Below are 26,320 nucleotides of genomic sequence, written 5' to 3' on the forward strand. Positions count from 1 at the left end.
GCTTCACGGTTGAAACACGAATGGGACTATATTTGTACAAAGTCTCCCTCTGGTATCTTTAGATTCGACGACTTCTGCATCTATATTTGTACCCATTAATGAGTTACCATTTATTTTCATCTTTTGTCTTTCATATTATCAAAATTAGTTCACAATCGGTGAAGATATAGTGTAACAGACACGTAAAAATAAGTAAGATTGACAATCTTCTTCCCTTTTTGAACTCTGTATAATATTATATATTTGGGGGACTGCAGCTATGTATGTATTTGGCTATTATGATATCAAACTCGTCAAGCAATTTTAATAAATTTTTTTATGCATAAGTTGGTATTTTTCTTTATGAAACTAGAATGGCAAATAAGCTGACGGCCCACCTGATGGAAAACGGTAACCGTCTATAGACATGAACAGTACCATGGATATAACAGAGTGTTCTGTCTCGCTTAGATACCCCTCATTGTTATCAACCCCTGGCGTTGTCATTCCTGAGGAGCAAGGTGTTGTTTCTGTACACTGTAAATTCATCCCCATATCCATTAATTAAATATTACGTAACTTTTTTCGCATCAGTCATACAATAACACGTTATGATAAAATTGTAGATAAAATAATTGTGTCCTACACTTTAAGTACCGTGACCGAAATTTACTTTTATTATACATAGGAAAGATTTATTAAAGGATTTATTTAAATAACTCAAACGACATGGCAGTAAAGTAAGTTTATGTGGTCGTAATCTATAACTAGTATCTATTTATCAGTAGGTACGTATTGCAATGCGTGGTGATGCTACACATCTCATCATCAGAGTACAGGGAATACAGCGGGTTTAATCATGTATAATACTATCTTCTTATAACTAGGTTGTATACAAGGTTATTGTTTTATTTTATCAGAAATTACAATATAGATTGATTTTATAATTTTATTAGTAGTATTTACGTATTAAACATTTTTATAGCACGATTTAGAATTGTTTTATTAAGATATGACATCACAAATGCTTTAGTATCATATTTATCAAATTAAACGTAGGCATAAAGTAATGCACTTTACTTAGGTGTCAAGCAAAGCATCCATTTTTTAAATTATTATATATATTTTATGGGTGAAAATAGAATGGTGACCCCACCTGCATTATCACATTTGCCTGTATATCATATATGTCCATCGTGACAAGTTTCACAAGAATTAACTAAGATAGTTTCCAGGGGGAACCGTGTAGAGGTCTACCCTGTAATGTACCCTTCATTGCAAGCAATGGGACTGTTAGTCTCAATTACTAGCAATCTTTTCCCTCCTTATTTACAAGGTCTAAGGGTGAACTATTACGAGTAGGTAATTAATCATATTCATTTACTTCGCTATATTTTGCATAGTTTATTGTCATACTTATTTATCACAAAGGTATATAAAATTATGGATTGTTTGTTTATATATTTATATATCAGTACTGTCTTTTGATTGTTACTTTGTACGCGTGGATATGAGAAGTAGGAAATTAAATAGAACACTTTTAGATGTTTTATCAAAATAGACCATTCACCGGATTTTAAGTTAGGCTATCAGGAACATAACTGTGAATATTGCATTTAATTTGGTGCAGTAATTATTATGTGAAGTCTTAACAAAGATACATAAAGACAGACAGAAAACAATGTTTTTAATTATTTATTTAGAGTCTACTGTTTTTATTATGACCCCTTATATAATTTTTTTTTCTGATGTATCTCTTATGTATAGATATTGTCTAGTTACAATTTTATTATATTAGTAAGATCTGGAAATTATTTAAGTCTATCTGGGTAATTATTTTACAAGAAAAATATTATATTTTTATATATGGAAATAAAAAAAATATATTATATCGTGTCGCTACTGTATTGATTCGTCTGTTCGTCAGCTAAGTATAATATGTAATTATTTTAGTTAATTGATAGTAAATTTGAAATAGTTGTTATTTTCTTTTTAATCGATTTCCAAATGACGTTTTCAATCTCAGAGGTATGTATTCTTCATTCTCCTCTATTCCTTTTACGTGTTTACGTAAATGTTGCGCGATAACTTCGCCAATTCTCAATCGCTGGTTATTTGAATAGAATTATTTAGTTGAATTCCGCTACTATTAGTATGTGTGTATGACTGCCAACACTCGAAGCTTGATCACTAATATTTCTACCAGAAGGTCAACAACCTTCCATATTAGCCATCGATCTTCGAATGCCACTTTGTTTGCGTATGTTTTGCGGTACGTGTTTCATTTCTAAACGAAGCATCTTCAGGCAAATCTAGATCGTAGTTCAGCGGGTCTGCCATGAAATGAAATTCCGAAATTTCGGACTCTATTTCGTGTTTTTGTTTACCAAAATCGGATCAATAAATGGAGTTTAACATTTCGTTCGTCATACATCCTATCATAAAAGTCCAAAGTAACATTATTTTAATATTTTCAAACGGCATGTATTATGTAATTTTTACATCAAATTTATGTTTCGTTCGGCTCCGAAATTTCGGAAAACATTTCATGGTAGGCCCTCAGAGCCTAGTGTTAACCGTTCGGCGCCCGATCTGTGCGCGTTCTGTTACCTCTTAACGAAACCCCGTCGGCATGGAGCCCGCTTCCGTTGAAGAGCAGCGCGTCGTAATCCAGTTTCTCTCGAAACTAGGCAAGAATGAACCACGAACAAAAAAATCAAGAAAATATATAACATGGAAGGTTGTGAAACCTCTCTTGTGATAATAATAATGATGATTAATCTTCGGATGTTGGCAGTGACACACATAATAATATTAGCGGAATTAAACAAAATAATTCAAATCAAAAAACCAGTAAAAAGTAAAAAATACCTAGTTCAGTAAAAATAATGCTCCATCTTATATAATAAACGTATACCAAATTTCATATTGGTTATTATAGTTAAAATGGCAAGAGGTAACACACAATTAAACTCAGTTTCACATTTATAATATTCAGTAAGAATTAATTTTAATTTAATTTGTAATTTTCATGTAAAATAATTAGTTTGTAAATTTTATTGCCGTTGTGTTTCTTATGTAAAATAAAACACCCAAAAATTACTATCGTTATTGTGATTGGGAAAATTTTACTTGGAGCCATAACTAAACAACATAAACAAATTCAATTTGTTTGTTTTCTTTTTTTGATGATTTCTTGTAAAAATTTATACCTAGTTAGAAATTAGGCTCTTCTATATCGATACCGATACTAGTTAATAAGATGACTCTAATAACAAATATACATGATACATAGTTCGTGTTGGTGTATTATATTTAAAAAAGTTGATGATAATTTTTCATTCGATTAAAAACATGAAAAATAATTAAAATTTTTGGATTGCTCATGTTTCCTCCCAAAGTAATAAATCTGGAAACGCTTTACTATCTATTAAAATAAACTATTTTAATAGATAGGGAAGCGTTAGCGTAACGAACTATTAAATATTGCAATACACTGTTACAATTAATTTCATATTTACTAATTATAAGACATTAAGTTTAAAATTAATTGTTCTTAACATTATGTTTGTGTACTATAAAGAATAAAGAAAAATAAAGATTTTTTTTTTATTTGCACACGTAGACATTATAATATAAAGCTTGCTATGATTTTAAATCACGTTAACTACTTAAGTTAAATGGCTATTTTATTATATCAATGCAATACTCAATGATAACTTCTTGACATATTGATTGTAAAACTTAAAAAAAAGAAGTCATTGTTACTTCAATTACAATAAATATCTCATAGGTCCCTTTTTTTATATCAAAAACCTAACAAATATGGATAGTTAAATTAATATTTATTGCCAATTTTTGTTAAATATTTTATCAATAGAATTTAAATAGGTAATTTCATTAAAAGACTTACTGAACTAAAATAAATGAGATCAGATAATGAATAACGTTTATAATAAAATAGTAGGTATCTACTCACCACAAATGCAGAATGCTGTTTTGATAATTAGCTCTATACGAATTATATTAAGCACGTTATAGCATAATAAATATGCCTTATCTGGTTTTTGATTTATGTATGAAATAAATATTGAGTCTACGAAGGTCATAGGACACGATGGGTGAGCGTGATCCCGCGGACACGTCGCATATACTCGCCGTCTGTTTGCCTAATGAACTTCCAATGCGAAATTATTTTATCAACTTTATTTAACATTGTACACAATATAGAATCTATAAAGAGATTTAGTTGCTAATCGTCATGCTGTTCGTAAATTGTACTGGTTACTTCTGTCTCCGGGTGAGATAGGACCCGTTTTATCACTCGTACCCTAAATATCACCTATGACTTGTTTATGTCGCTTGTAGCCTGTATCATAATTACTAATATCTTAAAACACAGTCTTCAAAGTATATTCACTGTCTGTGCCCGCAACATCTAGTACATTTGAAATTCTTAATACTTTTGTATTTGGTACAATTACATTGGAATTATCTGTAATTATACTAATATTATAAATATGAAAATGAGCTTGTTTGTTTGTTACTTTAAAGCGCCTTAACGAGTTAACCAATTATTGTTAAAATTTGGTATACACGTATTATATGGGATTAGAAAAAATATAGGTTACTATTTAGCAAGCTGTGAGGAGAGTTATCGCCAGCATGGACTACGCATCTACACAGATGGAGTAGGCTGGAAACTGGTGAGGTTGGTGGTACAGCAGTTATTTTTTGACCCCGAGATATCCCAGGCCAGTAGTAAATAAAGTTGTGATGCTCCAACACAGTATTTACCGCCGAACTGATAGCAATGAAAACTGCTCTCAAGGAGTTGCAGTATTCCCAAGTTTTTAATTCAAGTGTGGCAATTCTGTCCAACAGTATGTTCGCGCTTGAAGCTCTGAGATAAAGAAGTAACAGAAAAGCAATGGTAAACGCCATACACTAGACTATACATAATACGGGCAATGACTTGTAGTTCGTATAGGTCAAGGCCCATGTGGGAATTGTGGGTAATGAGTGCGCTCATGATGACGCAAAATGAGTTGCTATCCTCAAAACCAAGACACGAGTTAATACATTCTCAATCTTGTATGCTCGTTCTATCTATTGTACGTTAGTCGAGTGATGAGGAAGACACAGCTACATCGTTGATGCAAATCATTGCCGGGCACTCATTTGCCAAATAATACTTCCGGGGTGAAGGGGTTGTTAGTAATGCTGACTACCAGTCCCATTGCCAGTAGTATACTCTGTCAGGTCGACCTTTATGTGGTTTCCCCTCCATCCATCCAAGGTATCGTGCTGAATTCCTGGGTTATTCTACGTGGTGGGCTAATTGACCTACCTTTTCATCTTACCTATCATCCCTCACTAATGTCCTGCTAGTGATTACCGTTAATGTAAGCGAGGTTACACATATTCAGGATTTCACATCCTCATCATAATCATTTTAGCCATTACCTGTCCACTGCTGGACATAAGCCTCCCCCATAGACGGCCATAAAGAACGATCCTGAGCCACTTGCTCCGCCCTGTAGACATATTTTAATATGTGCAAGATTATAAATAAATGAAAATATAGATATTTATAAAATTTTGTAAAATGGGCAAAGTGCATTTATATTTCTAACACTACGTGTTTCTAAGACATTTATTATTAGTGAAATATCATCATCATTTCTCTGCTCTTATGGCAATTATTTGGGGTAGGCATAATATGTATATTATTGTATATATCCATATTACTTTAGGGTTTGTCTTTTAGTTTTACGATCGACCGTCTACTTGACGTCAACCCTCCTTGGGAATGTATTTGTTGGTGGTATCTGCCGTTTATAGTACAAAGGGAAGGATTAGGGACAAGGAGGGGATGAGAGTGAGTAAAGAAAATTGTTAAAAAAAGGAATGAAGGAATATATGTATATATATGTGTATATATATATATATATATATATATATATATATATATATATATATATATATATATATATATATATATATATATATATATATATATATATATATATAGGACATTACGGTTACGAAGAGGATACTGGGCAGAAACTATAGTGGCTCGGGAGGAGACCTAAGTCGCATACCTGTGTAATAAGCAAGCCGATAGTTGTGTATGCAGCACAACTATCGGCTTGCATCAAGGATGTACTAAATCGTTATAGACTTAGTACATCTTATTATTATGTTAGGTCTCCGATAAGCATTAAAGGAAAAACGCTCAACTAAGTCGGTAGAGACGTTCTACCTTGCCATTCGTTTGCGGATGGTAACTGGTTGACCGCATATGTGATGCGCTACAATGCTTCATTAAGCTTTGTCGCCAATTTGAGTCTGACCTATTCAATCGACTCATTAGTCGATGAAATATATCGGACTCAAATTGGCGATCCTGATCTGTAGTTATGGTTTCGGGTACACCAAATTGTGCGATCCAATCAGCCAGAAAAGTTTCAGTGGTCATTTATATTATCGGTCACAAATCGCACTATGTCATCGTAACGATTGGTTGAGCTCTCTTCCTTTAGTGCTGTTAGGTCTCCGATAAAGGAGGATATTGCCATGTTAGCTAATTATGTATGAACCACTTCGTCTACTTAATGAGCTTATCACTTGTGCTTCAGCTTCCCAGGGGATTGAGGATCTTTCCGATTTTATAAGTAGATTCCGCAGAACCATCTCTAAAATGAGACCCATTTCAGCTTCTCGTTATACAACACCCGGGATATATTTTTTCAAAGATTTGCCCTATGATATTCATGCCTCCTTAATAGATAATGACGTCAGACGATCTCTTCAACCACCATATTCCGGACAGTTTCGCATTTTGGTTTAGAATAATAAAAATGCAACTCTCTGCATTAATGGTAGACACATGGTAGAACACCACTGTGATCCTTGACTGCGTGAAGCTTGCTCGTTTAGAACTGGACACTACTTATAATGACGTCCCTTCACGCGGCCAATCCTCACGCCTCATTCCACTCCTATACTTCCTTCACCGGCTTTGCAAGCTACTGGGTCGGTCACTAGGTCGAGAAGAATGCTTAACTGTTAAGTATCCTTAAAATTTCCTTTGGAAATTTTTCATATTTTTTACGCTAATTGGCAAAGTGATAGAAAATTTTTAATTGTTTTTTATCTACTAAAACCATAGAGTGAAACATTATCCTTTTCGTATTTAGTAAAACAAAAATAAAAACACTTTAAATATAATTTTTAAGATACACTTCTTCCCGAAAAACTAAAAGATTGTATTGGAATTCATAAATAACTAGAAAATAAACAATCAAATTCGAAGGACAGGGTGAAAAGCGGAGTACAATTTTTTTTTATTCTTACATAAACTCTCTGATATACAGCGCCATCTGTAATTTGATGCCAAAATGTAAAACTTATTTTAATAGCAATATTAGTTCCTAAAATGCTCAGCAGAGTTATTGTCATCGTATACTCAATATCTTTTATATAATTCAAAAATATTAAAAAAAGTTTGGTAGCAAATGTGTAATTTTACAACTATCATATTTAGTAATGAAAATTGAATTCTTTTATAGGAATTTAATCTCTAGGTGCCAATTCTACATAACAAATATTGCAAAATAAAAAAGTTGCATAAAAGCAATATTTCGCGAACGATAGCTAATTGTAAAAAAATGCTGTTACATTCCATGATTGTTTCTTAATCGTTAGAAGAAGTTCTAAATAATAAAATTAAATTGTCTTGCTTATTTTCTATATTGCATAATGCAAATAAAGTATACTTACTTATTTCTTCATTCATTAAATAATAATAGTAAAGTCTTTTTGCTTCATAGTCCTGACATAGAGTGGGAGACCTCTTATTTTTCCATGGGTTTCGTAAGAGGTAAATAAGGAAACTTAATGGTCGAGGACCCGCTTACCAGGCGTGACAACTACTGTCAAAATCTCTTTGTAAAGGTGAAGCTTAGTAGCTCTTAGTAAATGTTCAGTAGTGAACAAAAAATGGCTGATATGATGACGGTGATAATAATAAGTAAAGTCTTTTAGCCATATCATTATCATCATTATTTTTTAGCTATATGCTAAGCTATAAAATAAATTAAAATTTTCACTGTATCCTTAACAGCAATAAAAATCAATGGATTACAAATGGATTACAATCCAATGCATATAGTTTATTTGCTATATAATTGACATATATTTTATGATCCTGTAAGAGACTTCATAGTTATGCTTTTTAAATTTTTTTTGCTCTATTTTATTTTGTATGTATTAGTAATAAAAAATCAGTAGACTGTACTTATAGAGTAAATTAGTTAAGGGCTACGCTATTTGTTTTAAATTTTTAATTAGCTTTCCTTAATTAAATTTTTTTAGTGATAAGGATTATACGGTTGTGGCGCCATCTCCTAACAGTTTCCACAAGCAGATACCACAACTAAAATAAAAAAAAGTAATGAGCATTTTTATCGTGACTTGGCAACACTATTATTTGTGTTCTACTCTATGGTTTAATCTGTGGTGCATTAAAAATTAAAAAAATAGTTTCATTCCATTCGTGGTGAGTTATATTGCCGATTTTTTGTTTTGATTATTTTTCTATAGTTCTTACTAGGTTAATATATTTCTTATTCGTGTTATTTTATAAAGTGTAAGTGAAACAAGTAACTACAGTAATTCTAACAAAAGTTATACTAGCGCAGTTCAAAAAAAAAAATTACACTGTTGTGTCCGTTCAGCAAGTGAAACTGTTTTCTTTCTTTGTTTTATTTGACTATTGTAGAAAGTGAAATGATTTTTTAATTTTTATGATTCGATTTCTACGGGAAAATATTTTTGAAACGGTGAGTCAATAAAATTTTTCTCGTTTATCTATACACTAATATTTTTAGTTAAAAGTTTTTACTTATTTCCGTGTTATGACCTAGTTTTAAAAAGTACTACTAGTTTTACTTACCTATTCACAAATTATTTTTTTTATGCATTTTACGTTCAATTTCATTTTTGTTTATTTTATTTATCCATTAATTTCCTGTGAGTTATACATATGATTTTGTCCTATCATAAATTGCCTAAAGGGAACAGTCTAACACATCTAAAAAATAAAAATTATCTATTACTTTCGTTACAGAATAAATTGTGACGTCTATGGTGCCCTTTACGCGTTACCATTCTTGAGAATTAAGGTAGTAAATCTAGTAATTTTAGCTGCTAAACAGTGTATAATCTGTCCTCTAAACAATAATACAATTAAAAATATTACACCTGTAGTATTCTTGTAGTTTTATTTAATTTCTGATTAAAGTCTATGTAGTACAATTTATATTGAATTTTTAGTATATGATGGTATTATGGGAAAAATAAAACTTTTTTATTACCATTTGAAAATTTAATAATTCACCCTACAGTTTGAAAGTGTACGACAATAAATATACAATATACTGTACTGCATTACCAATAAGACAGGACAAAATGAAAAATTGTTTTTTTTTTTTTTTAGTAAGACACAAAGTTATATTAAGTTAGTATTTAATTTATCACAGTAATGGTAGTGGCCTAGTTGTACAAGAAAAGGGGTGCAATTCACAGGACCGGAGAGACATTCTTTAGTTAGAAATCAAATTAATTTTTTTTATAAATATTAGAGGTGTCAGTTGATATTTACATCATAATATTATATTTTATGTCACACAACATAGGATCAACATGCCGGTTTGCCAAGCATAGCTGGCTCTCAGATATTTTCGCTTATAATTTTAAGTATTATATATATATAGTGTATATAAGTGGAGATTTGCTGTTGACTTGTTATTGATTCATTATTTTTAATAGCAATATGAATATGTCTCACAGTTTTAGATCAATAACAGTTAATATTAATTTACAAGCCAAAGCTTAAACATTCACAAAAATTAGGGTGAATATTTACCATATTCAATCATGTATAAAAATGTTTCTAATAAGTTCTTCAACTAAATGTTGCAAAAAATAATAATAAATGAAAACAAGGTATTTTTTCAGCTCATGACCAGTTGGTCAAAGACTAACAATATATATATATATATATATATATATATATAACCTATTTACATAATTACCTATTTACCTATATTTTTAGTATACTCTTTAATTTTTCTGGATGATGTGGTCAGAATTACTTTTGCTCTTTTCTTTAGTCAATGGACAGATAACTAAAATTTCAGAACATGACTGGCATTTTCTTGTGAAAAATTAAATAATAAAGCATATTTTTATTATGATAAAACATTAGTACCTAAGTGGTTATAAACCACTAAAAATGTATAGAAAAGAATCTTACAAGAATAGTGCAGTCAATAGTTAAAGTTGTACACATTTTGATTATATTTGTCTATTTGGAGCATTGTAAATGTAATTTATTTATTTTTTAATTTATACTTAATATTTATGTTTTAAAAATACTTTATTCAATTTTTTTTATGATCAGGAACTGACAAAAATGCAGGTGAAAACGTAGTTAATGACAATTTAAGGAAAATATTATATTTTTAAAATAACATCATGGTTCAATATATATATATGGGATCATGAGATTGATGACATAGGTCATAACCTATGAGTAATAAATAATTTAGTCTTTATTCTTTTACATTATAATGGAAACAATTCTATCCATCGAAAATGATTTTTTAAAGATCACAAGTGTACATCAAGTATTCACCCTACCTGAGAGCATATCCTAAATTAAAACAAAGTGCTAAGAACTCTATCAAATAAAAAAAGAATACTAAGAATATACCATAATCATAATAATTTTTAGTTTTAATAAATACTATATTTGTTTGCTAAAAAATGTGAACCACTTTTCTGACTTTTTGGCATACCAACTAAAATAAACAAAATGCTTTTAAACTTATCACATTTTTTTTAAATACTAATAAAATTACTTTCTGAACTTACAAAGTTTATAACATTTGCACATATATTTCTTAGATAAAGTGTCTGATAAGAAAAGATTTTTTAAAATTGTCATGACTATAAAAGATAATGAGTTTTGCTAGAGCATAGTCATGGGAATCAACTACTATTTCATAAAATATATCCATAAGGGAATGTTAAATTTAAAACATCAACAGTAAGTCATAATACACATATGTTAAGGATGTATAGATATTTTAAATTACCTTAATGAGAACATTTTGTATGTTGTGTTAACAATGTTTGCTAACAAGGAAATGTTTATTAAGCATATTGAAGCTAATCTTTTAATTGTTTTGGCCAATATATATTATCGTAAATTTTAGGTACTGTATGTTGTATTATACATCTACGTTTGGATTTTTTAATGAGTTAAAATGAAATAAAAATAAGGGATACTTACGCTATTGATGTACACTGGTGAAGCAGCAGTAACAGATGACAGGTGAGGATGAAGTCAGTCAGTTAGCCCATCATGACGAATTTAATATTAACTACAATAGTTTCCAAGGGGAATCGCTTGCAGGTCGACTTGATAGAGTATTTTGGTAATAAGCGGACGAGAAAGGGATTGTTAGTAATGGAGACTGAGGATCCCATTGCTAGCAATATACCCAACCAGGTCGACCTCCTCGCGGTTCTCCCTGGAAATTATCATGGTTAATTCCTGATGAATTCATCATGATGGGCTAACTGGCCTGTTTTCATTCTCATCTATCACCCTTCACTAGTGTTCCGCCAGCATATCCCGTTAGCGCAGGTGAGGTTATCATACCATTTTCACCCATCAAAAAAAAATAAGCAGACTACCAGATCTATGGCTAGCAATATACTTTATCAGGTCGACCTCTATGTGGTCCCCCCCCCTGGAAACCATGGTGTTAAATTGCAGGTGTATTCATCACGATGGGTTAACATACCTGCCTTTTCTTTCTCACCTATTATCTCATATGGGTGCCCCGTTAGCGCAGGCGAGGTTACGATTCCATTGTCATCCATTAAAAAAACAAGGGGGCGTTTAGACCCCATTACTGCTCTTTCCCTCCCAAACTATAAGTAATTAACTGATCGTAATATAAATTATTTAATAAGGTAATTTTTTTATTCATAGCCATAGGTCGACCGCTACAGGATATTCGAGTAGATAGAATGCGTTTGTCACTATTACAATTCAATACTTAATACACGTGTTCTATTTGTTACTAATATAAAAAAAAGTTAAGGAATGCAGCCTTTAGCTAATCAACGGATACCTATACACAATACGTGTAATGATGCTTGTGATCGGGCTTTTGTCTTTGTCGGTAACGAGTTGACAGTCACGATAATATGACACAGATAATGTCCAACATTATGGCAGAGACCTCAATTCAGCAGGTCTACTCTTGAATCTAATATCAATCCAATCACAATAATAATCTAAATCCATTTCACAATAATAATTTTATATTGCATTCACGAAAAAACAGGAATAAGTTATAATTGGCATCGATTTATAGTAGTTTGCATTGGCAAGTTATACTAATATGTATCCATCGGGATAACATGGAAGCATTATGTTGATAGTATTGCAATTCGAGAGTGCGAAACGTCTCAATTTCAATATCGACTTATTGGAATTTATTTCAAGAGTAATCCCACAGTTCTGTCTTTGATATTGGATTTAGAATTCAATTAACTTCAAATTTTATTTGATATGCTATTTTGGTTATTATTTGGCTGACATTTTTGTTATGTGGATTATTAACTTATAGGCCAACTTCCATATAAATGTCACAAATATTGCGTTTCGATCTATCTCTATACGAAGAAGAGTTGTTATAAGAGTGATATGTAACCAGGTTACCAGTATAATCCTTGTTAATATGTAGTATAATATTATAAATGTGAAAGTTTGTTGGTTTGTTCTTTTGGAACTTTAACGGTTCAACCAATCGTAATAAAATATCATATAACTACGTTGTATTTGGAATGAAAAAGGACATAGGCTGTTTTTTTTATATCAGTCAAACAACTTATTTTGGTCACGCAGACTAAGTAGCATGTAATCATTAATGATGTTATAAATCGTTTAGATTGTTATTAAATTTTATTTCGGATAATTTTCAGTTATCCGAAACATACTGGGATATTTGAGATGTTTTTTAATTCACTGGTTTTATCTCTTAATGAGGCATCTTCAGGCAAATTAATAGATAAAGCAGCAAGAAAGATTGTGGAACTTCTGATAGTAATAGTGATGGTCAATCTTAGAGTGTTGGCTGTCACACACATACTAACGAATAGTAGCGTAATTAATCAAAATAATTCTAATCAAATAACCAGTAATATGGATTTCCCAAAAATGACACCTAGTTAGGTAAAAGCTCCTGAACTCGTTGAAAGGGTTTAAAGATCAAAATAACATTTCTTACGAGGGTATAAGGTAATTTTAGGACTTTAACTATACAAAGAAATTTTTGACCTAAATGAACAGTATGATCAATTAATATGATCAATACTTAATTTTACACGACTGCCGAAAGAAGTAGTGTAATGATTTTAGATTTTATATGAGAGTTTATTTGTTATATATATATATATATATATATATATATTTGACTTGATTTCACATAAAGGAAGTATCAATGTCAGTTAAGGCTAATTAAGGAAAGAATTATAAGTTCTAGTTTACCTCTCTCGGCGCGGTTGAATAAGTGATCGTATGTTTTGATTTACTGTATTCAATCAAGTATTATATTAATTGAATATTGTCACTACTACTAATGATTTTACTGATAATAATATAATTTATCAGGAAAATAATTTCATTTAATACTCGACTTCTCACCCTTTAGTTTCCAAATGCTTACAGTGGCGTGGGTGTTTTATCGTATATGTCGTGCGAAGTCCAGTATTGGAGTGACGTCAATATGCAACTGTAAGGTATCCGAAACCGACCTCGGCATATTCTATTAAGGTATTAACCATTTACAGATATTACAGAATCGTATAATTTATAGCGCTTATATTTATGGCTGCAAAAAAGTAAAACAACGTGCGTGTTGCTTAATCAAGTATAAAAAGAAGAGAGCAAAAGAATGAGAGGTTGCGATATATTTTTCTAACAAACTATTATGTTATTTATGCTTTAATCAAAAACTTACTTGACTTTCTATGTTTTTATTTATTTAATACTTTATTGTACACACTAATTATATATAAAAATATGACAGAGGTAATCAAATGTACAAATGCGAGCCTAACTCTAAAAGAGTTCTCTTCTGACAAACCTAAAGCGGAAAGAAGTATCAATGTCAACGGGTAGATCGGTGTACAATATTGTGAAAATTTTCAAACAAAATAACTCAACAGACAATTACAATTTTTAAGGACAGAAAACGGCATAATGGATAAAAAATAAAGGAAGGTACATCATTTTGGAAACTAATCTAGTAACAGAAAAATTGAATGTTGCTCAGTATTTCAAAATCTACTGATTTATTTTCATGCATTTATTTGTCAGACCTTGATTATAGTTGTTAAGATACCTAGTATACGACAGAATTGATAACCCCTCTCCTCTATTAATTCGATTAAAAGGAGTCAGGTTCATATGTTTGATATTTTATACAATATTTTTTGCTAAATTACTGATGCAGAGATTAATGTGCTCCTAAATATGGACAGAGCAATGAAGAGTGAGAGCGCAAACAGGAAGATTTATTTATTTAATGACTTTATTTATCACTTTAGTGTAAAATGCAGACATTTAACATTCAACCAACCAATCTCGGTTTTCTTTAAATATTGGTTGTCAAAAATATGTAAAATTCTGTTATTTAGTGATTACCCTTATATCACTTCGTTGTCCGTCCGTCTGTCTGTCAATACCATTTTTTTTAGGAACGCGTGGAGGTAAGTTGAAATTATTATATACTCAGGTCTGCAATCTCTAAAAGCAATGAAAAAATCTAACTTCTAAATTGATAATATTTTATACGGCCGTATATTTTACACGGCCGTTCCATTTATATCGCATATTTTCATTCGAAATGAGAATCAAAAACTATAGGGTTCTTCCCGTTGACCTAGAATCATGAAATTTGACATGTTGTATGTACAGTAAAGGAAAAAATTCGAACCCCTTAAATTTGTAGTTATTTCACAAAAAAAAAGATGATTTTATACGGAACTCTCGTTGCTCGAGTCCGACTCGCACTTGACCGGCTTTTTAAGAGAATCAGGCTTAATGTCAAATCCTACTTATAAAACTTATTTGATTGGTATATAAATACGTGCTTTAGATTTTATCTCAACTACGATATTGTATTTCTAGTAATGTTATAAGGGTGAATTTCATAGATAGACAATTTTAACTTTGAACATATTTTAACTGATAATGGCTATCACAAAGATATTTGTTTGATTTTTTTCTGCTCATTTTTTGTTCAGATTCAGTGCTTGAACATTGGACTCTTGTTTGTGTCAACATTTTATACCCGGCCGAGTTTAGAATCATTGAGTTACATTGAATTAAAGTTGAGTGTGCGGTGTGCCTACGTGATACTTGTAAGGTTCAGTTCAGTTAATATGGCTAGCCACTTGTAAAAGATGATCATGTGATTGTACAAAATAAGTGTTAATTAAGACCTCAGCGGCCAAGTGGTTTGACTAGACTAGGTAAACAAGTTGTTTATTATCTTGGTCAAGGTCTTTAATTCAATTCGTCTCAACAATGAGACAAGTGTTTTCTTTTCGGGTGTAAAGTATTTTTTTTTATACAACTTAGAATGGCAAACAAGCTGACGGCCCACCTGATGGAAAGTGGTAACCGTCGCCTATAGACATGAGCAGTACCATAGACATAACAGAGTATACTGTTTCGCCCATGATACTTCCCATGCGTTGCCATTCCTGAGGACTCAGGTGTTATTCCTCTGTACCCAGTAAATTCACGCCATATCTCACCCTTCAAACCGAAACCTAGTCATGCAAACACAACTGCTTCACGGTTGAAACACGAATGTGATAGAGGTACCGAAGCAATCGACTTTTGTACAAAGTCTCCCTCTGGTATAGGTAGATTTCAAACCTAAAGTAGGTTTGTGATCTCTAATGTGCTAGCTAACTAGTGTGAAAATTAAACTTATTACCTATGACGTAGACTTCTGTTTATAACGTTACTTACTGTGATTATAGATGTATAAACTGAATAGGTATTTGTTCTTTTAATTCCATTTGTTTAAATATTATGAAACCAAAGAATGTATGACAGACTAGCTACTGATATATTCAAGTCATTAACGAGGTTACTCGCAAGCAAAGACTGAATAAAGATTTTTTCGTTTGCAAACATGTATTGTTTCGTAAATTTTATACGTTGGTGACAAGTGCTGTATTTAAAATCATTACATTGAGCTATCTCCACGAACCAAAGTGCCAACTGTCGATAGTGGTCAACAACAATTCGCGTGATTTTGTACAATAATATTGTAATTTGATAACGTTATGGTTCGTGTTTCTATCTTACATTTGTTAGAGTTTCATACTTGCTTTATAGTGGGCCAATTATAATTCGTTAATATTTATTGCATTGATATAAACTTTCGTTTAGTATGGTAGTAGTACTCGTGTAGTATTTTACACACAGATCAACATAATGTTCCAAACGTTTTATTAAAAACACTTGATTTTTTCAGAGATTTCCGATATTGATTTCTTTTTATGTGATTTTTTACTTTATATTTATTACATTTTTCTTTATTAAATTCTAATACTATGGTATCAATTGGTAAATGCCTCCTTTAGCGATTATAGTTGTGAGCATATTTATTATTATTTTTTTGTTAATCTTTTAGCGATCAATTTAAAAATAGCAGTGTAAACAAGATTATATTTTGATTACTAACTAGAACTTAAATATTAATAATAAATATTAGAACTTGAGATGAGTTTTCTTTATTGTCTAATTTTTGTAACGTTTGTATTCAGATACCTATGTAAGTTTATCTTAGCGGAATCTTTTTCTTTTAGAATTATTTTTAATAGTAATATCTTGATTAATATGAATGATATTAGACCTATATCTAATTACATTTATCATGTTTAAAAACTTTTTATTTATAATTTTCTTTTACTTACATTTACATTAACTTGCATTAACTGACAATGAAATACGTCACCCCAAGGTTACTTTGAAAAGGTTGCTTACTGCATAAGACGACCTTATTGTATTTATACAACTGTAGAGTGATTTTTTTGTGCTCATCTGTTTCCTGTATAATAGTAATATTTACAATAGAATTAAGTAATGTTGAAATAATTCTCCTGGGTGTAATGAATGTGAATTGTTAACAATACTTTCCATATCGTACGATTACATACAAATCAATAACGCCAATTTTACTATTACTAGATAGAAATCGAATAACAGTAAAATAATGAACATAAATAAAAACAAAGAATTGTTTTTATTCGAGTTCATTATCCTAACAACCTATTTACACCGTTTCCAAGTACTTTTCTTTCTCTTTCTTGCATCTGCAAGTATTTACTACTATTTATGAAGTTCGAAATACCTGCTTAAGTGCTTAAAGAACTTCTAATCTACAGATATAAAAAATAATAGATTTACTAGAATATTATAGGACAGGACAAGTAGATGAAGAAAGTTTATTATTTACCTTTATGTTATTTTTTTTTAAATATTAGAATATTTCAAGATTTTTGGCTGCAAAAAAAACTGGATGGTTAATTATCTCACTGATAATGGACTGGATTATTAGAAATGAGTATGTAATTTGGCGAATGCGCTCTACGGTGCCATTTTTCTAGTCTCCGATTGTACACCTTGAATTTTTTATAATATTATATCAAGGTTTTAATCTAATTCAAAACCATAAATTTGTTAGTACTTTCGCGTTATCCGTGATCGAAGCCCGATATCTGTTTTAAGTCACTTTCATACCCTCAGTTTGCCAGGTATACTGCATTTTTACGTTAATCTTGTGATTTATGTTTTTACAGCTACAATTATACTTAATCATCATAATTATATCAGTCATTAAATGCTCACTGCTGAACGTAAGTTTTGGGGTTTTTGCCAGTAGTTGTCATGCTTGGCAGGCGGAATGGCAACCGCAGTTAGGCTTTGAAGATTTTTTAAGAGGGATATTGCTGCCTATCCCTCGTCCTTCCTTAGCCACCTCTTACGACACCCACGGGAAAGGAAGGGGTAGTCCCGGGCCACACGGTGCTAGTGGTTATATAGTTACTCCTAAAATATTTACGTCAAATTTCTTAGTTCGAGTTGTCTAGGATTGACAAAGATTGTACCATTGCATGTTTTAACATCTATAGACTAAAATGACAATGTTTCAAAAGTGTTCTTCCGCAAGCGTTTATATGTTGGCTGCGTATGTGAGTATGAATAAAGTAGGGGAAAGTTCAACTGAATTGTGTAGCTTTATACGAGTATTTCTCAATACAGTTGAAATGTGACCTTTTAATAGCAGCAACTACGACCAAAAAGAAAGTGTCATAAACCTGAAAACCCTTGTTTACATCGTCACTCGTAATGTCATGTGTTCAGTGACATTATGATGTTGTCCTCTGTTGATTTCATTGACATAAGTTTTGATAACAACAAGAAACAAAGATTTTGTTATTCCTTCTTAGGGCAGAAATGAAAACAGATATCTATCTAGTTTTATCTTTGTGCAGCGAATGTTTACACCATTGACATTAGTTTACTTGTAGGTATATAAGTTTAGATGCACTATGCGCGATGATATTTCAGTCAGTAAACGACTGCAGTCGAAAGTTCCCAAGATCAAATTCTGGCCTAAATACTTCAATTTAAATTAATTAATTAATTAAGTCCCTATTTGGTACACTTTAATAATGATTCACTTGTTTCGGTCTGAGGTAAGTAATGTCTAATAAACATTTGAGGGTTTTGCCTCTTCTGTACAATGAAGACAACTTAGACTTTCTTGGCGTCAGAGGGTGCCATTATTATACGTTTAAATGTAATATAAATAAATATGTAGTAATAGTAATTTAGGATAAGAATGGCTTTAAATAGAACATTAAATGTTATAGCAGAAATTTTGAAAATTGTTCTAGTCACACAATTAAATAAAGAATTCCGATCCTTGTTGTGTTCAAATGTTCGACCAGATAAGTAAGGTTTGCACCAGTTTCCTTGCCGGTCATTTATTGACACGTATTTGTTTGGATAATTGTAAATGTAATTAAGATAATTTAATGATTTTGCGTCGTGGATAAACTCTATTATCATATTTTCATCGATTTAACCGGTGGAATTGAATTAAACTTTCTTTTGCGGAGTTGCTACTAAAGTTTTAAAAAGCGACGGAGGTTCTCAATGAGCCTATATTTTGGTCTGCAATGAGCGATTTCGAGCGTGGATACGCACAATATACAAAAACAGAAATTTTTGAATAAATGTATTTTTAGACAGAATTGTAAAGTTTTGTTATTAACATGTTGTTATTACTATATGTTTTAGTGAAAATAAAGAATATATATACTATATAAAAATCGATTTGGGATTGGTTGAATACACGTGTAATATTTCGATGAACTTAAACCTTATTTTTAATTACAAATGATAAGCTGTTATTTGTAGCGAAATAACGTAATCTTGTATGAATAAAAATGTTTGTTGATACTCGAAGCGCGATACTCGAAAACGACTGGACTAATTTAGCAATAGTAGTGAATATGTGTATAGGTATATATTGCTATTATGAACTACATTTACTTTTATTCCGTTTCTTACGCCACCTGGGTGGCTAAAAGTTCACCTTACACGAATCATATTAGGATTTGTTTGCCATAATCTGCCAAGTTTAATAGGCGTCTCGACTTGAGAATGTAATATATCTCACTAGTGTACTTACATCGGCGGGTTATGTAAGCATATCCTATGATTCTTGTACATGGGGGTTTTTAACTCACCAGGGTTGTCTGGAAGATTGCTTGAGCAGTAAGACCGCCTCTTGTACTTTTTTTTTACAGTATTGTCATGTTTTCGTGTATAATACTTAAGAAAGATACAATAGGAGAGAAAAATGCATACAAATATTTAGAGACGCTTTCACTTCATCGTAGCGATATAGTGGACGTGCGCTGTATGACGATTGACATATCACAATTTCGTATATTTTATTCTCTTATTATATCGTAACGATATAATAGTATTATATCGTATCGCGTTACGATATTCTAATAGCACTAATTACGATCTAGACAATATTCGTTCAGTCATTTTTGACATTTGACCCGATATCTAGTTGTATTGATGATCGAAGGTTTCTAATTAAGATCAATAAATACAGGCTTAGTTTATTTTGATTTCGAATGTTATCCGTAAACCTATTATACTTGTAGGCTTGTGATTTATACCTATTGGTGTATAGATGTGTGGCTGTTATTATGATACGATATCATGATAATAATCGTTCCATTTATAAAGTAGGTGAATGTTCGACTAGAAATAAAATTATATTTACAAGTGCAGATATATATAAATTCAAGTAGATATTGATAACAGTATGTTACCTCAACAGGGTTTAAACTATTTTTTTTATTAAATTCGCTTTATTTAAAGAAATGTTTACAAATAAATACTTTGTGTTAATCGTTTCAGCGCTAGATAGCTTGGTAATCAACAAAATCAGTTATAATAGGCAAAACATCGTTTTACGTACACACTACAAAAGTTTAAAATCGTTTGATGTCTGTTCTGGTTCAAATCAATGTACAGAATGCAGAGACCTAAACGTAAAGAGTACAAAACACAAGTACATTTTTTTCGTAATTCTGACATCACCGAGGTTATCGTCCTGTGGTGTTGCTTGGGCAGTTATTTTTCTATAGCTTTTTAGATATCTCAAGTTTTCAGTTCAGCTCGTTGAATTTTGATCTTCATGTCTGTGTTAATAAAAACTTAAATTATCAGCTGTCAATCATTGTTACATAATTCCTTTTATAACTCGTGACATACACATGAGATGAGTTGTAAAAGGAATGAAAGTGGATGATACAAGCAATATATATAGCTTTAGCCAAAAATATTTGCCACTTTAGAAAATTACAATTAACTTAAAAAAATACTTAAAGTTTGGACGGGAAAAAACCATGTACTTAAAATACTTTTAATACTTAAATTACATTAATATTCGTACTGAAACCCTTAATTTTAATTAAGTACAGCATTTATTTTTTTTCGGTAAAGAGGAAATTAAATTTTTACATTCTTCTAGAATTATCGCATTTCACTCCTGTATGTATGTATCAAACAATTTTTTTAAAGATTCTTTGAAAGTAATTGAATGTTCCTTTATCTTGCTCTTTTAAATCGACCATAAATGTTCGAAAAGGTTAAGATCCGGTGACTGAGGGGGTCAACTTAGAAGTTCTGTACCATTTTTCTCAAACCAACTCAAAGTAGTTCTGAACTTATGGCATGGGGTATTGTCCTGTTGGAAACGGACTAGGTTCTAGATTCGTATCACCGAACATCATATCCAATGACCATTCCAGCACCTCGATATATTTTTTCGAATTTATTTGGCTTTCACACACGAACATTTTTCCAATTTTCGAGACAGACATGCAGTCTCAGACCATAACACTGCCTCTACCGTGTTTTATAGTCGGTACCGTATACTCCGGTATAAATTCTTCGCCAACTCTGCGTTTCATGTAGATGGCACCTGCAGTATCAAATACCTGAAATTGTTTCACTTTTATTTTTGTGTTCTTTAGACGATAACTGGATTTTTAATCGTTCCTTGTTACTTTATTCATGGCGCTTAGGAATCGTGTAAACTAAAAATTTCCCTAAAATGTCACTTACCTGGAAATGAATCACCTCTATTGTGTTCATAGTTTTATGACATGGTGCGTTGTTTTCATTGGCTCATTCTAATCTTTAGACGTGTACTATGCGACAATAGACCCAGTACATGGTCAATAGATGAGAAATGTCTAAGGATTTTTAGGGTGGCAAATATTTTTGGCCAAGGCTGTATATTTAAAGATAAAAAAAAATTTGCTACTCGGTTCTCTTTGACTACCTGGGAGAAACTTGAAGATAGAATGATAAAGATAGTCAAGATTATTAGTCAACATTAGTTATATCATAAATTCTAAGTGAATAAAATTCAATTAATTATTGTTTTTTATTTCTTCGCGGAGCATAGTTTATTGGCCTTTCTTGCTGTGGTTTAAAGTTGGCTAATATAGTCTTTTTATGTAAGCATTTAATTCATAGTAACTGCTGACACGAGGTCGTCTACACCTAATTAGCTAAAAATATAAATACATAATGTATTAACGATGACGAAGTTCTTATTTACTGTTTAAACTGTTGTTATAGTAAATACATTTTATTAACAGCTGACTAATCAAATGATATAGTAATTAGTTTAAGCTGTAGTTACTTCAAACGTACAAAGACCGTGGCATAGATCAATAGCTAAAACAGTCACGTGTTAAAGATCTTTCTTATGTTCATTAACTGTTGTCGGGAATAATGTTCTTGTTGTTCACACAAGCACTGAAAATGCTTGTGTGAACAACAAGAACAAATTTTCCGAACATTGAAGACGGTCGGCAACATGATAAATTTCCTTTGACATTGTGGACTCGATGATTCAATAAAATACAGAGCGCAGGTCAAGAACACAACAGTATTATAGGAGACAGTAGTATACTCTTGTTCTTAAGTCCTAAACCTATATTTTTTATGTTCTAATTTTAAGACTAGCTCTTGCTGTATGTTCTTTATTCGATGGGTTTAACGGCACTATTAGAAGTGACGTGTTATCTGATTTTTTATGCGTATTTTTATCACGTACTTACTACAGAGAAATACAAAATCTTTCTGGAATCTTTTACAATAAAAAACAATGATAAATTTCCAGTCGATAAACAATGGCGTCCATTTAATATTCACAACATTAAATATTACGGAGACATGCACACAAGGTCGCTAGAGGATTATGTAAGATCCCGATGTCGGTCTATTTTAGTTCAATAAGCATTCTGTACTAGGAACAGGAATCGTTATTTTCATACGAATGTTTACAACGTTTACATTTAGGTTTGAAATAGGTATATTTAAATTACCCGATACTAGAATTAGGTGACCTATATTTTATCTCCCTTTCACGTAAACTACTGTTTACGTGTACAAAGATTAAATATCGCGTACGAGAACAGTAAAAAAACGTTATTACTTTATCAATAAGTTGTCAGTTCACTCAATTATAAATTAGTATTATTTTTATTATTATATATGACATAAATACTGTTTAAATATTTTATTAGTTATTAATATTTTTATAATTCAACCAGACGACCATACTAGATTTATGTAGCGTTATTTTTGTTAGGTTTGTCTTCGTAGGTATGTAGGTACTGTGAAGTTGGTTATTTATTAAGAATTTCAATTACGTCAGAATGTATTGTAATATTACTTTATATTTTTGTACTTGTTTTTAATAAGAAGAGGTTCTTATTAGGTCATTAATATCGACTGCATTTTTGTGTGTACACACAGTACGTTATACTTTCGCCGTTTCCAAAAATTCTTTTATTTAAATCACTTGTAGGGAATTAGTGTTAGTACCTATGTTTATGTACCCATTTTAAATACTTGCACATTTATTTTCTTTTTTTATAATTATTATATTCTTTTTAGACTTCTGTATATGGCTTATCATCTCATATTACGTGTTCAAATAGATTAACAAAAAGTTATTAATTTGAATATTCTTAATATAATAAATAATCAAGAGGGTTTACACCTTGGGATTGATTCAAAAACTAATTTTGGTCAAGTTGTAGAGGTTTCATTTTTAAATATTTTTTTTTGTACAGCTAAGGTGGCAAACATACTCCTTGTTCTTTTTTTGAAAATCCTACAAACATACATGTTACTGGTATTTGCTTATGAGTTTGTCATTATCCTCGAGATACAAAAGTAGCCTATTTACTTCTCTATGTCAAATACTATGTGCGTAACAGTCGAATAAATTAGATATAAATAAGGATTCATTGTTTTCCTTTCAATCTTTATTATAAATGTTTTCATGATAATTCTCTCTTTTTATTTAAGAGTTTTCTCTTGTCGATGCAACTAATTCATGCCTCTTCTTTCAGCCAGCTTTACCCCAGGCCATATCCTTGATTTCCCTATATGACATGACACCTAGTGATTATTTATCTGCCACATGTGGTTATTCCTCGGTCTTCTCATTCCTATTTTGCCTTCTACTTTTCCTTCTATTATGCTGTTTAAAAAATTGTCATGTCGTCTAAGGTGGCCCACTGTTGCTTTAGTTTATGTCCGTTTCTCATTTACCCTTTTTAAGACTTCCTCATTCGTTACTTTTCGTGACAACTACTTTACTCATATTGAATGTCAGGGCTGCCTGGTCGTTACCAGGCAAAATGGTGCCGGCATAGACCGCACGTGCTACTCGCGTGATAACTTTTTTTTATCTACTATAGTTATTTACGTTAGACGTGTGTGGTAGCGACTATCTTACAGGCTCATATCTCGACAACAATACATTTACACAAAAATACAACATGCTTCGCTATAGCGACTTCAGTCAATGTATATCGATAAATAACAAACTGTTTGATATGATAGATTGAATATATTTGAATTTAGAACGCGTCTACTTGAACGTTTTGCTTTGCTACGTGTTCTTTATTCTGCAGTTTCAAACTACATAAAAATAATATGGTGTTAACCTTATTGATTGCAAAGTTTTTAAGAAAGTTCTAAACTGGTAATGCAGTCGTGCAATATAGTATAATAGTGCCACACACAAAAAAAATATTTACAAAAAAAATTTATCACCCCTTTATCCTTATAAAAGTAAATTGAAGGTATTGGACACATGTAATGTCTTTTGCGATAATAAGTAAGTAGTAGGATTATACCTAATATAGATAATATTTTTATTTATAGGTACACAGGTGACAAAGGCTCAAAATGACGGTGGAGAAAACAAAAGGGACAACGCCAAAATTGCCGCCGGCAACGAAGAAGGTGGCCCCAGATGGCGGCTGGGCGTGGATGGTCTGTTTGGGAGTCAGTATCGTAAATGTAAGTAATTTATTAAAAAAAAGATAAAAATAATGCTAAGACTAAAAAATCCCTGATAGGGTTGAATCAGAGGTTTTTGTAATTGGATGAAAATTGAATGGTAATTGTTACAGTGAGGGATGATAGATGTGGATAAAGTTAGGTCTTTTTTATGGCTGAAAATGGAAAGTTAAACCCGGGTGTGCTATCAATATATCCCAGCGGGACACTAGTCAGAGATGATATAGGTAGCAAAGGGTGTTTTAGACTCATTACTAACAATTCCTTTCCTCTCGATAAAGACAGCTCTCTTTTTTAATGAGTGAAAACGAAATGGTAACCCCCCGCGCTATCAATATACGTTAGCGGAGCACCAGTGAGAGATGATGTAGGTGAGCATGAAAGCAGTTTGCCTATCGTAACGAATTCAAAAGGAAATAATCTATATCAGAGATATTTGTCGACTGTAATGGTGAACGTAACACTCGGCATGTTCACATTTAGTTCGGGCATATTAGAATTCATTGTGGCAGGAAGCCAGCCTAGTGCTCTCTTTTAATTTGGTGTGTTAATGATGTCTTTCATCACTGACCCAGTATTTTACTTTCTTCAATACATAATACATATAATGACTGTCACTTTCGACTGTTGTTTTCACGTTCCTCCCTATATGAGGAGATATCTCTTCATTCTATTCTTACCTATTCTGGCTAATGTGCACGTAAGTGTTTATAACAAAATGAATAGTATAAGTCAATACGTTTTCAAATATCATTTATCTTAAACAAAAGATACTTATGTTATATTGTATTGTTTTGTATTATATTTAAGTATTGTGTACAGTAAGGAAAATATACAGTGATAGATAGCATATTGTAAGCCATTGAACGGTGTGTTGTACCTCTATGTAAGTCTAGTGTAACGCCAAGCGACGCCGTTAAATATCTAAGAATATGATATTCTGCGTGGGAATATTTGCGTCAACTGTGACGTATCAAAAGCAAATTTTTTTGACTAACATTTGAGGATATTCTGTAATTAAAAATTGCTAAAATTTCTGCGATCTAAAACTCTCAAGATTTCCAGTGTTTTTATAGAATGAAGATTGTATGGCTATCTTGCTTGCGTTACCGTTATATGCTGCGGATATCCGCATGATAATATTACTAGCAATAAGGAATAGTTATTACTAGAAGTCCCTTCTTCCTTTGAGAATAGTTTGCAGCAAACAATTTGAATAAAATCGTAGATAATAATAATGCCAGA

At 31.5% G+C, this 26,320-nt stretch overlaps 2 protein-coding genes across 4 annotated transcripts in view; one reads left to right on the forward strand and one right to left on the reverse strand.

The window, feature by feature from the left end:
* Positions 1 to 4,261, reverse strand: part of LOC113523560 (uncharacterized) — a 17,366-nt gene extending 13,105 nt beyond the window's left edge. The window contains exon 1 of the mRNA XM_052902329.1: positions 3,959 to 4,261. The gene's annotated coding sequence lies outside the window, so the exon portion shown is untranslated. The remainder of the gene's footprint in view (positions 1 to 3,958) is intronic.
* Positions 4,262 to 8,458: 4,197 nt separating this feature from the next.
* The window catches only part of LOC113523310 (uncharacterized), a 33,785-nt gene continuing 15,923 nt past the window's right edge, over positions 8,459 to 26,320 (forward strand). The window contains exons 1-3 of one of the 3 annotated variants that reach the window (XM_052902311.1): positions 8,549 to 8,825; positions 9,113 to 9,167; positions 24,938 to 25,075. In XM_052902311.1, the coding sequence (XP_052758271.1) occupies positions 24,962 to 25,075 (114 nt within the window). In that variant the 5' untranslated portion in view covers positions 8,549 to 8,825; positions 9,113 to 9,167; positions 24,938 to 24,961. The other 2 variants (XM_026909227.3, XM_026909226.3) reach the window with 2 other exon arrangements.

This window comes from Galleria mellonella, unplaced genomic scaffold, assembly GCF_026898425.1.
Source record: "Galleria mellonella isolate WM207_F2 unplaced genomic scaffold, CSIRO_AGI_GalMel_v1 utg90, whole genome shotgun sequence".
Taxonomy (NCBI): domain Eukaryota; kingdom Metazoa; phylum Arthropoda; class Insecta; order Lepidoptera; family Pyralidae; genus Galleria; species Galleria mellonella.